This window comes from Amblyraja radiata, chromosome 3 (genome assembly GCF_010909765.2).
Source record: "Amblyraja radiata isolate CabotCenter1 chromosome 3, sAmbRad1.1.pri, whole genome shotgun sequence".
NCBI lineage: Eukaryota > Metazoa > Chordata > Chondrichthyes > Rajiformes > Rajidae > Amblyraja > Amblyraja radiata.
The window spans coordinates 21817199-21829943 of NC_045958.1; the positions used below are offsets into that span (position 1 = coordinate 21817199).

Here is a 12745-nt window from a genome sequence, read left to right on the forward strand (position 1 = left end):
CTGTGCAGGACAAGAGGATTTTTCCCATCGATAAAAAATAAAAGAGTTATTGTTTAAAAAATGTTGAGGTTCTCCCTCCTGAAGGCCACACCCGTTCCGGAGGGACTATAAAACCCGGAAGTGTTGAGTGCCTCAGTCAGCATCTGCAAGATGGGGGAGCGAGAGGGTCACATCTCTCAGTCTCAGCTGTGAATAACACTGAACACATGTCTACTAAGTGTGGTTTTATTGACCTTGAGTGCCCTTAATGTGGTTTGAAAATGAAAATGTGGTTGGTTTGAAATAAAGCACTGCAAATTGTGGTTGGTTTGAAATTAAGCACTGCAAATGGTGGTTGGTTTGAAATATAGCACTGCAAATGGTGGTTGGTTCGAAATAAAGCACTGGAAATGGTTGTTGGTGGTGGTTGGTTCGAAATAAAGCACTGGAAATGGTTGTTGGTGGTTGGTTGGAAATGGCAAATGATTAAAGGTCTAAACTTGACAACTTCCTGTTTGCACTGTACATTGATTTTAAATAAAACGCTGCCACTTACGGCTGTGATTTTTGGCCATCTTACTCAGTCCCCCTCTGCTCATCAGGTGCAGAGGATTCATCACATCAATGAAAAATAAAAGTGTTATTAGTGTTTAAAAAATGTTGAGAATCTCTCTCCTGTCAATCACGCCATGAAGGCCACGCCCCTTCTGGTGGGAGGGGGAGGGATTATAAAACCCGGAAGTGTGGGTGTGGCTGTCTCTGCAAGATGGGGGAGGGAGAGGTCATGACTGTCTGAGCTGTGAATCAACTGAACACACTGATTGTCTACTGAACTGTTGAGTGTAGTGTTTTGTGGTGTTTTGTGTAGTTTTATGGTGGTTTCACCCTGCTTGAAATGGTATGAAACTGCATTTGAATGTGGTGGCCTTGCACCCTGCTTGAAGTGGCATGAAACTGCATTTGAATTTGGTGGCCTTGCACCCTGTTTGAAGTGGCATGAAACTGCATTTGAATGTGGTGGCCTTGCACCCTGCTTGAAGTGATATTAAACTGCACTTGAATTTGGTGGCCTTGCACCCTGCTTGAAGTGGTATGAAACTGCACTTGAATTTGGTGGCCTTGCACCCTGCTTGAAATGGAATTTCAAGGAATAGCAGTGAGTCCACTGCCAGCCCACCAGGCTTGAATGACTGAGCTGCCACTCCAAGAATCCATTTGACCCACAATGTTCATACTAGCCCTCTGGAAACCAGTCCCTTCAGCCCACAACACCCATACTAGTGCTCCAGAAAGCCCCCCCTCACTGGCCACCAATATTGGAATTGGTGGAGAGGTGGAATATTGCGTTGGGGGACCAGCCCTCCCGTGTGAACATGGGACCAAACGGGTCCCACTTAGTCTAATATATTATATGAATTGAAATTCCCAGTGTGAATGTTTGCTAGATGGGGAGCACATTCTCAGGAATTTGAATATGGGAACCCACAGAAATTTCATAAATGTTTGCAATGGTTTCAAGTACCGTCAGCAGAATGCGTGAATAATTTGGAAACAATTAATCATACGTTTTGTTAGATCACGCAGAGTTGTGTTGGAATCACAAGTGTTATTTCTTTAAAATTTACCTTTACTGAGCTTATCTGAAACCAAGGAAGGAAATGCTGCATTACGTTACTAAAAAGTAACCACAATGTGCTTGTCATTATTTTAGATAACATTAGCACTAATACTAATTTCTCCCAGAGTTATTGTTCATTTGTTCTCTTAAGGATTTACATTGAAATATAAAAACATAGTAGGAGTTTATGTTATTGTGTATATCAGTTTCTTGGAATGGTTTTGAATCAGAAAAGGTATCTTTCTGTTTCTAGGACCATCTTGTCATAGGTGTCTAATCCAGTCACAAAACAAGGTTATAGATGTCCTCATTTTGCTAATTAATAGTTAGATTTTTCAAGCAGATAAAAATTTGAAGGGGTGGTCTGGCACCATCTTTTTCCAATCATGAACTAATGGTTTTATTATTGGAAGAGATAGAAAGCAATTGTGTACTGTTTCCCTTATACTCATGTACTGTTGAGCCAAATATCAAGTGTAAGTTGTTATTATCATACCTTAGACAATCAAATCAATGAAGAGAACAGAATTGCTGATTTGGGCTAATAATGATTGAATAAATCTGAGCTTGAAAGGTGTATTTTCCATCTGCAACTGGTTTAAGGGATGCCTTTAAAATTAATTGCCTTGTTTTAGTTTGTATTTTCTCCTGCCTGGTAAAGGAGCAGAATTAAAACATAAACCTGGAATTTTAGTTCACGTTATGAGGAAGAGCGTTGAGTACCTGCAAAGTAAACCCAAAATATAGTTGTGACCAAGGAAAACCATGAATAGAATAGATTTGTTGAGATCTTAAGGAAACACAGTAATGCATGAAACCTTGAGGGGTTATTTGTAAAACCACATTGCTCACAACGGAACTAACTTCCCCACAAGGAGTGGGGTCTGAGAAATTGGAGTTAAAATGTTTGGCTATTCCTGCCGCACACTCTCTGGGTAAATGGGAATGTGAAATTGCACAATAATTTATTGCCTATGTTTACACTTGGATATATTTAAGGAATAAGATATCAGACTAGCTGATTCCTTCCAACTGCTTAAGATGATTTTTTTTTTGCCCTGGAAAATTTAATTTAAATCTCGTCAAAATATTCTGCCAGTTGGGTTGAGTATTAGATGGAGTTTAATCTAAGCAAGTGTGAGGTGTCGCACTTTGTGGGGTTAAATTAAGAGGAAAGTAATGGCAAAACCCTTAACAGCATTGATGACCTTGGGGTCCAAGTCCACAGCTCCCTGAACGTGGCAACATAAATAAGTTAGTGTGTCAAAGAGAGCGTGTGGTATGCTTTCCTTCATCAGTCGGGGGATGAGAGGCATAGATAGGGTAACAGTCTGAAACTTTTTCCCAGGGTAGAAATGTCAAGGACTAGAGGACAGAGCTTTAAGGTGAGGGTGGCAAAGTTTAAAAGAGATGCAGGTGGTGGGTTTTGTTTGCACAGAGGGAGTTTGGAATGTACTGCCAGGCATCACGAGATGGTGGACACCAGGTCTCAGTCTCGGCGTAGCACACTCTCAGTTCAGCAAAGCCATAATGTACCTCTTCTTCACAAGATCCTCTGGATACAGGATCATTTATTTCCACTTCTGTTAAAGGGTTCCGAGGTGGTTAATAAGGTCATAAGTGATAGGAGTAGAATTAGGACATTAGGCACATCCGCCATTCAATCAAGGCAGATCTATCTCTCCCTCCTAACCCCTTTCTCCTGCCTTCCTCCCATAACCCCTGACACCCTTACTAATAAAGAATCTATCTATCTTTGCCTTATAAATATCCATTGACTTAGTCTCCACAGCTTTCTCCACAGATTCATCACCCTCTGACTAAAGACATTCCTTCTCAGCTTCTTCCTAATGGAACATCTTTTAATTCTGAGTATGATTAGTGGCCCTAGACTTGTCTAGACTGGTCCTAGTCCTTAATAAGGCCATAGTGGGGACTGCAGACTCTTCCGCCAATGGCTGACAGGGTGGGAGGTTTGAGAGGGTTTGTAAAGCTATCATCCCTTTACACAGGGCTTCTGTGTGCCCCTGTTGCAAATCCCTTGCTGGTTTCCATACCATTCCAAACACTACTCTCCTTTGAGTGGTCACTTTATGCTGTGTCCGATTGGAGTTTGATGGATTTGTACAGGTTGCGGCACTCGGTGCTGCGCATCAATGTATGATTACTTACTGAGCAATGCCATGGATCAATGTGTTGGTGGACCCACATGTTGTGTGAATGAATATTGAATCAGTATTACGCTCCACCACTCTTTGGCTGTGTGTTTCTGCACTATTAGTTGCAGTGCCCCTCTGTGTTGAATGTTAAAGCTCATCTCTCATGAGCTCATCTCTCATGCAACTTTATGCTGTTTCCATCAAACCAGCCTTAATCAATAAACCAGGAACATAATTCAGTACTAACAATAACATCGTACATTTTCTTTACCTTCATAGATAAAGCTCCAGGTTTTCATTCCAAGATGTTGACTATGGTGTGTGATTATTACTAACCCATTATTTCCATTGGATAGGTGAAAGCTATAAAACATGCAGCATGTGGAGTATAATTTTTAGAATATGAAAAATTGACAGTCAAATATTGCTGTAATGCGCTGCATTTTGAGGCCTGTAAGCTCAATGCATATTAAGACAATATTCTGAGTTATGTGCCCCAGTATGGAGCTTTGATTGTGAAGATAGACATTCCATGATTGACAAATTTTGATGCGCTGTCCTGCTGTGAAATCTTGTGGGTGGTTTACTAACAATTATGGAATAAACTTGCATAAAAATAAAAGTACAAAAAGTCAATTTGAAATATAATGATCTTGAAATTATTGCTGTAAAAATAAATTAGTGTTCAAGTTTAAAAGCAGCAATAAAAATGTAGGCCAACAAACACTATGAAATTCACATTGCTCGCATTGGAGAATTGTGTCAAAATTCAAATAGCTGTCCAACAGGTTAGGCAAGTAACAGCCTGATAGGAACAATTGTAAGTACAGGGCCTGTCCCACGAGCATGCGACTGCATGCGGCAAGCGCGACCTAACGTGGTCGCTTGAGCCGTACGGCCTCACGGGGCCGGTCCCACTTTGATCACCGGAGCCGTATGGAGTTGTGCGGAGCTGGTCCCGACCGCGCGGGGCTCCGAAAAACTGACACTGCCCAAAAATTGCGCGTGGCAATGGCCTGTCGGCCCGCAGCTGCATTGAGGCCGTACGCACCACCTCGACGGGCGTGCGCAGCATCTCGATGCCGTACGCAGCGTCGTGACACCGTACGCCTTCGCTCGAACTTCACGTCAACTCGTACGGGATCACTCGACCTCCGCGTGGCCCCCGCTTCCGGTTTGGTCGCGCTCGTCGCATGCTGGTGGGACAGGCCCTGTACGGGGATCACTCGACCTCCGCGCGGCCCCCGCTTCCGGTTTAGTCATGCTTGCCGATTGCAGTCGCATGCTCGTGGGACAGGCCCTTTACCATCAACCGAATTCCAAACTCTAATCATCACAAAGGTACAGTGGCGAAGCGGCAGAGTTATAGCGCCAGAGATCCAGGTTCAATCTTGACTACGGGTGCTGTCGGTACGGAGTTTCGATGTTCTCCCTGTGACTGTGTGGGTTTTCTCAGTGCACTCCGGTTTCCTCCCACACTCCAAAGATGTACAGGTTAATTGGCTTTGGTAAGTTGTAAACAAAATTGTCCCTACTGTGTGTAAGTTAGTGTATGGGGTGGTTGCTGGTCAGCACGGACTCAGTGGGCCTGTTTTCACGCTGTATGTCCAAAGTTAAAGGTCGTGGATGGCCTGTCCCATTGACAGAATGAATGCAACAGAAGCGGTGGCTTAGCCTCATACATTCCAGAGGGAGATGCGCTGGGAGTCCTCAACATAGTGTCTGGATGCTATGACATCTGATCAAACGTGGGCAAGGAAACTATCTGGCAATTATTGCTTTCTGCGCATCGTCATGGGGTGAATCAGTATTCTTCCAACATCACTCAAGGGAAGCACTGAGTAGCAAGAGCAGAGAACCATTCCCTTCACATCCATCCTGTCAAAGTCCATAGGATTTTATATGTTTCATTCAAATCCTGCATCATTCTGTTGGATACACACTCAGTCTGCCTGGTCTTTCCTCAATGCACAACCTGCCCATTCCAAGTGTAGGAAAAAACTGCAGATGATAGTTTAAACCAAAGATAGACACAAAATGCTGGAGTAACAACGGGTCAGGCAGCATCTCTGGAGAGAAGGAATGGGTGACGTTTTGTGTCAAGACCCTTTTTTCAGACAGTCTGAAGAAGGGTCCCGACCTGAAACATCACCCATTCCTTCTCTCCAGTGATGCTGCCTGTCCCGTTGAGTTACTCCAGCATTTTGTGTCTGCCCATTCTAGGTATTAGTTCAGTAGAAATCCTCTGAATATTCTTCTTTAAGACTAGAACTATACGCTGTGGTCCAGATGTGATCTCACCATTGTCCTATATAAGTGAAGCATTGCCTCCACATTTTTGAATGAGTAATAAGTAATAATATTGTTATTTTTTTTAAATATCTTGTTCTACTTGTGTACTTGCTACTTGCGAATGAGGTTATTCTATTTCACTCAGCTCTGCAATGTCTTACATTTTAGATGTTTTTTTTTTAAATTGTTTTATTCTTTTTGCCAAAATGAACAGTTTCTTATTTTCCCACATGTTATTGCATTTACCCTATCCACTTCCAGGTAATCCACATCTATAATGTCCTGTCATACACTCACCTGTCCATCTATGTTTCTTGGCCATTTGTTCACCTTTCCCATTTATCTCCCCCCCCCCCCCCCCCCTCTGGTTTCCCTCCTCCATCTGGTTCCATCTGCCCATCTTGCCCGTCTCATCTGGTTCCACCCATCACCTATCAGTCCCAGTAGCAGCTGCACTGCTGTATTCTGGCAATCAGTCCTGATATAGGGTCTCAACCTGAAAAATCGACACACCTTTTGCTTCACAGATGCTGCTTGACCCACTGAGATCTACCAGCTTTCTGTTCATTGATCTTTATACCAATGTTCTGCTTAGGTTCCAATGGAGCAGCAAGTATCATCAACCAGTCTTTGCTTCAAGCAATTGTGACTTGGAGAATTGTCTTAATATCATATCAGCGAAGAAGATGTTAGGAAATCAAATACCGCTGCTTGTTGCAGGGTCAGCATTTAAGTTGAATTGGCATTGACAGAATATTTGCTGTCCTCACAAGCATCAGGGAAAAAGTAATGTTAAAATTACAAGCTTGTCACACAGATGCAGGAAAACGGTTGAGCAGCTTGCTTTAGTAAGCAACATGTCAATGGTTTGCCAACAACATCCATACAGTTGACTCAGAAATGTCCCCAAATCAGTCGGTATTGATACCTACTAAAAAATGAATTTGTATATTGATTGATCAAACAAGGCAAACTCAAGGGAATTGGAAGACGAAATTGGAGAAATTATTATATTTTAACTTGCTTAGGTTTAAAAATTTGTGCTGCTATAACATCCATTTTAGCTCCAATTATTTGTCTTGTTTACTTTGTACTTCTCTTTTAATTGCTTTAATTCATTGCCTTGTATAAATAGTAATTGGATCTATATTAATATTTGCTGTCAAATTATTTTTATGTATCAGCAAATAACTATGGTTAAAATGAAGACAATTTCCTTTGTGAAGAAAATATTTAATTATGGCCAATGTTTTTTAAGTCCAGGCCAAGAATTGGACTGGAACCTGTGAGGACTTGTTCACTGATAAATTTGCAACATTGAAATTTGATTTTAAATGTTGTTTCTGTCAGAGTGACATGTAATAATTATTCTACAATAGATTCTTTCGATAGTACCCAAATGGATTTATATTGTGTTTTTCATGTTAACATGAAATAGAAAGGTTTTTTTATGGATCATTCATTGTTTCTGCAAAATAGGAAATCATTTTTGAATGTTGCTTACTTCACTGATGTATGTTAGCTTGGAATGAAAGTAATATGTTTCTTGAAAATAACATCGTGGTAAAAATTCCAAATGTGTTATTTTCCCTTGTTTTAGACGCAGAACATTATGTATGACATGATCTCAGACCTGAACGAAAGGAGTGAAGATCTTGAGAAAAGGATTGTAACACTGGAGACTAAACTAGAGACATTAATAGGAACTATCCAAGCTCTACCTGGACTGATTAGTCAGATGATCAACCTGCAGCAGAGGGAATTTCTGGAAGCTCAGATGCAGCACCATGACCAACAAATACCTTGCAGTGCTGAGCGATCACGATCGTCGACAAGGCGGAGAAGGTCTTCCTCAACAGCTCCACCAACATCATCAGAAAGTAGCTAGAAGTGAACGTTTTAACCACTAGAAATAACTTTTTTTTGCCATCATATGGTTGATATTTTAGCTTTTATTGTAAAGCCCTAACAATACTAAGCAGTGTTATCCGGATTCTGATGTCAGAATCCAGGGAACCTGAAAAATTATTTTAGGCCAAAAGGAGTGTGTTCTCCCTCAGATGCACAGTGAATGCACCTAACCTGCTTTATAGATTGTTTCTTCTGTACAACTCACTTGACTTTTTACTTGCGCACTTCAACTGACTTTATTAATATATAATATATAATAAAAGGAACATTTCTGGATATTTCTGTCTGGTGAGTTTAAACCTCTATTCATGGGCATTGAACTCAGGTGCTCAATCAATAATGAACAAGAAAATTTATCTTGTTTCAACTATCAATATTACTTACATAAGTGATGTTTTTTTTAAGAACTGTCCAGTTTGCTAGAATGTTAAACGGAAGCAATATTCACTGTCTGCTACTGCTTAAAAGAAATGAAACCTTTTGTATGTATATTGAAATAACTGTTAAAAGTGGCCTACTGTGGAGAATTTTATCATTAATCTGGCATTTATATGATATTTTGTGATTCTGTTAAATCCAAAAAAATGATAACCAGAAATTAAACTTAAATGACCAAAGATTGTAAATAGTCAAAGGAACTAGATTACACAGCAATATTGCATCTTTAAACTTCTATATTTTTATTTCTCATGAAAGGCCTTTGATTTGAAATAGCAACTATTTTTCTCTCTTTGAGTGACCTATATTTCTAGCATTTTCCATTTTTATTTCAGATTTTCAGCTTCTGCAGTTTTTTACTTTTGTAATCATCCAGGATTTTTTCATTTACAAATTATTTGTTACGATCAGAACCCAAAGCAGATCATTCCACTGAACATTATGATTCTGATAGGACTCATTATGGACTCCAAATGAAAACTTTAAAAGTGAAATGCTATCTTATACTGTTCTTTGTAGTCTTTAAAGTTAGGGTTGCCTGTTACAAATTGGATAATATTGGAATGTTTAACATAAAGCAGCATTCATTGGGACCATGCTTTCTCTTTGCTATCACACAAATCTCCGTTTTTAATGAAAGTCAAAAAAGTATTACTGAATATGTATTTCAGACATTTATACAAGGGAATAACCCAAAAGAGCCCCAATCTTCCTTCCATGAACCATATACTCCTCAAACTATGAATGGTTGCACATCTTACGTATTTGCATTGTTCTTAGTTTACATTTTAAAGGTGTCCACTTCTCAATTAAATAATTGGTTGTGGATTTGCAAAAAGTGAGTTACAGACCATGGGGATCAGTCAGTGGGATATCAGCAGGATTGGCTCAGCTGAACTGGAATCTGAATCGTGCTTCTTGAATGATCTTCAGTTTTTTTAAATAAATGAAGCCTGACAAATGTGTGATCTCCTGGAGGGAAGATTTATATTTGATTGTTTATCATTAGCAGCAATGTGGATTTGTTAGAAAATCACAAAGTAGCATCAATGTTGGTCAAACGGGAAAATGCCCTTTCAGCATTGCTGAAAATGCTTAGTGTAGTTATAGTTTAGTTTATAATTGCCACTTGTACCGAGTTACACTGAAAAGCTTTTGTTAGTGTGCGATCCAGTCAAGAAAAAGACTATACGTGAATGAAATCAAGCTGTCTACAGTGCAAAGATAAGGGGTAAAGGGTATAGCATTTAGTGCATTTAATGATAGAACTATCAACGGAATCATGGTAAAACTCTAAACTCCAATAGTTTGTTAGCACAGCGTTCATTCCCAAAAGCAATAGTTGTCTTTACTCATGCAAAGATATCAAGCAAGTGGAATAGTTGGAGAAAGCACAGAACATTTCAGAGCTTGGAGAGTGCGGAGAGAACTAGAGGTACAAGCAATCGTAGGACCAAGATGAAATTAATCTAATTAATCTCCACAATTCAATTGTTGCTTCCAACATTTGCCAATGAATAAATCATGGCAAAATATTCCCAAAAAATATGTGCGCAGTTAATAGTAAGATAAGACTTTATACTCAATGAACCATCTCAACAATGTAGTAAGGTGTAAAAACAGGGAACTGCAGATGCTAGTTAGCAAAAAGACACAAATTGCTGGAGTAACTCCGCAGGTCAGGCAGCATCTTTGGAGAATGTTCATAGGTGACATTTTGGGTTGGAACCCTTCAGACTAATTGTGGGTGGAAGGGGGGACAGAAAGCTGGATATAGGTGATGGGATTTTTTGATGGGTAAATGGTTGGGCAAGTTAAAGGAGTGAAGGAGACGGAGGGAAGGAACAGGCGTGAATCCAGTGAGGCAGAGGGAAGGAAGGGGGTGGGGGTAGGGTTACTACAGAGGCATTATTGGGCTTTTTTGATGATTACATCAATGTGCTGGGAAGAGAACAGATGTTCATAGATTTGCACGCCATGGAACTTGAAGATGTTGTCTCTCCAACACCGACATGTTGATGAAATTAGATTTGTGGGACCTTTGCCTTTCTCTTTGAAAGCCAACAATCAGCTCCTTGGTCTTACTGATGTTGAGAGCAAGGTTGTTGTTCTGGCACCATTCAATCAGATGGTCAATCTGCCTCCTGTAATATATCTCATTACCCATAATCCATCCAACAACAATGATGTAGTCTGAATTTAAAGATGCAGTTGGAACTGTGTCCAGCTACACAGTCATAGGGATAGAGTGAGCAGAGCAGGGAACTGAGACAGTGTCTTGTCATGCTTCTGTGCTGATGGTTATCGAGGAGGAAGTGTTGTTGCCAAATCATACCGATTGTGGTCTATTGATCAGGAAGTCGAGGATCCAGTTGCAAAGGGGAGTGCCGAGACAGTTTTTTGAGGTTGGCTTTGGAGGGAATGATAGTGTTGAATGCCGAGCTGTAATTTATTTATTTATTTTCTCTATTTCAAAATATACTTTATTCGAGAAATAAATATATCCAATACATGATCCTTACAAGACTTCATCCAACATTCTCGGAGGTTATACATACATTCAATACTGTTTACACAAATTATACAAATGTTTCCCCCCACCCTTGCCACTCATATGGCCCACTGGCGTAGAATCCCTTCCCTTATTTTTGAGGGAACACACCCTGCCCCCTCCCCCCCCCATGTCCAGCAGTGGAAGGACCCTAGATTGTGGTCCTCCCCCACCGAGATACACCAAGCTTCAGTGCGTCACTCAGCACGTACTCCTGCAGTCTGCAGCGGGCCAGTCTGCAACATTCCCTGACGGACATCTCGCTCCTCTGGGAGATCAACAAAGCTCGGGCAGACCAAAGAGCGTCTTTCACTGAGTTGATGAGACTGACATCCAGCAGCACTCGATGTCAGTCTCTGAATGTGTCCCTGGGAACAGTCCGTAAATCAAGAGTCCTCTGTGACAGAACTGTTCAGAATAAAGCGTGCCAGGGACCCTTGCAAACCTCTCCAGACTAACTTTGCGAATCCCCACTCTGCAAAGAGGTGGGCAACCATCTCAAAGTCAAAGTAAACTTTATTGTCAATTCAAACAATGCAACAAGTAGTTACACAGAGGATTGAAATTGCGTTTCCCCATACTCCAAATGTGCAAGTAATATTTATAACACAGACAGACAATATACCAATAAAGATAGACAATGGACATATACATTATATAACATATTCACAGTGTGCCAGAGTGTAGTAACATTTTGAGGTATGTTATTAAGGTGCAATAATAAAAGGTGCAATATAGAAAAGTTCAAATAGCATCCTGCAGACATTGAGTTCAAGTTAATTTGACAGTCAGTTGGTCTTTGTTTGTGTAATGTTCATGGAATTTTCTTGAGTGTGTTGAGTAGTCTGATGGCCTGAGGGAAAAAGCTGTCCCTGAATCTGGTGGTTTTGCTCCGCATGCTGCGGTAGCGCTTGCCGGATGGTAGGAGGGTGAACAGTTTGTGTGCTGGGTGGGTGGTGTCTTTGATGATATTGGTTGCTCTCTTGCGACAGCGAGATGGGTATAAGTCCTGGATTGCTGGTTGGGGTGATCTAGTGATCTTCTTCGCTGTCCTCACCTCTCTCTGTAGGGGCTTCTGGTCAGCAGCAGAGCAACTGCCATACCAGACTGAGAGACTGCTGGTAAGAATGCTCTCAATGGCACCCCTGTAAAAAGTGGTGAGGGCAGAAGGGGGGAGGTCGGCTCTCCTCATCCGTCGAAGGAAGTGGAGGCGTTGCTGTGCTTTCTTGACTAGGGAGATGGTGTTGGTGGACCATGTCTGATCATCTGTGATGTGCACTCCCAGGAACTTGGTGCTTTTCACAGACTCCATTGCACTGCCATTGATGGTGAGTGGGGTGTGTGCTGTCTGTTTCTTCCTGAAGTCCACAGTTATTTCTTTTGTCTTATTGACATTGAGTTGAAGGTTATTGATGTCACACCAGTTGATGAGTTGTTGTACCTCCTCTCTGTAGGCTGAGTCGTCATCGTGGCTGATGAGGCCCACCACTGTTGTGTCATCTGCGAACTTGATGATGTGGTTCGAATTGTGTTTGGCACAACAGTCATGTGTCATCAGCGTGAACAACAGAGGGCTCAGCATACATCCCTGTGGGACCCCGGTGTTCATGATGGTGGTCTCTGATGAGTTTTTGCCAACTCTTACTGTCTGTGGTCTGTCGGTGAGGAAGTCCAGTAACCAGTTGCATAGTGGGGTGCTGATGCCTATTTCGCCGAGTTTATTCACCAGGTGTTGGGGGATGACTGTGTTGAAGGCGGAGCTGAAGTCGATGAACAGCATCCGCACGTAACTGTTAT

The 12745-nt window shown here is 41.3% G+C and overlaps 1 protein-coding gene across 2 annotated transcripts in view; it reads left to right on the top strand.

The window, feature by feature from the left end:
* The window catches only part of kcnn2 (potassium calcium-activated channel subfamily N member 2), a 120632-nt gene extending 112054 nt beyond the window's left edge, over nt 1–8578 (top strand). For both annotated transcript variants that reach the window (XM_033017443.1, XM_033017444.1), the window contains one exon: nt 7649–8578. In XM_033017443.1, the coding sequence (XP_032873334.1) occupies nt 7649–7936 (288 nt within the window). In that variant the 3' untranslated portion in view covers nt 7937–8578. The remainder of the gene's footprint in view (nt 1–7648) is intronic.
* The last annotated feature ends 4167 nt before the right edge of the window (nt 8579–12745 follow it).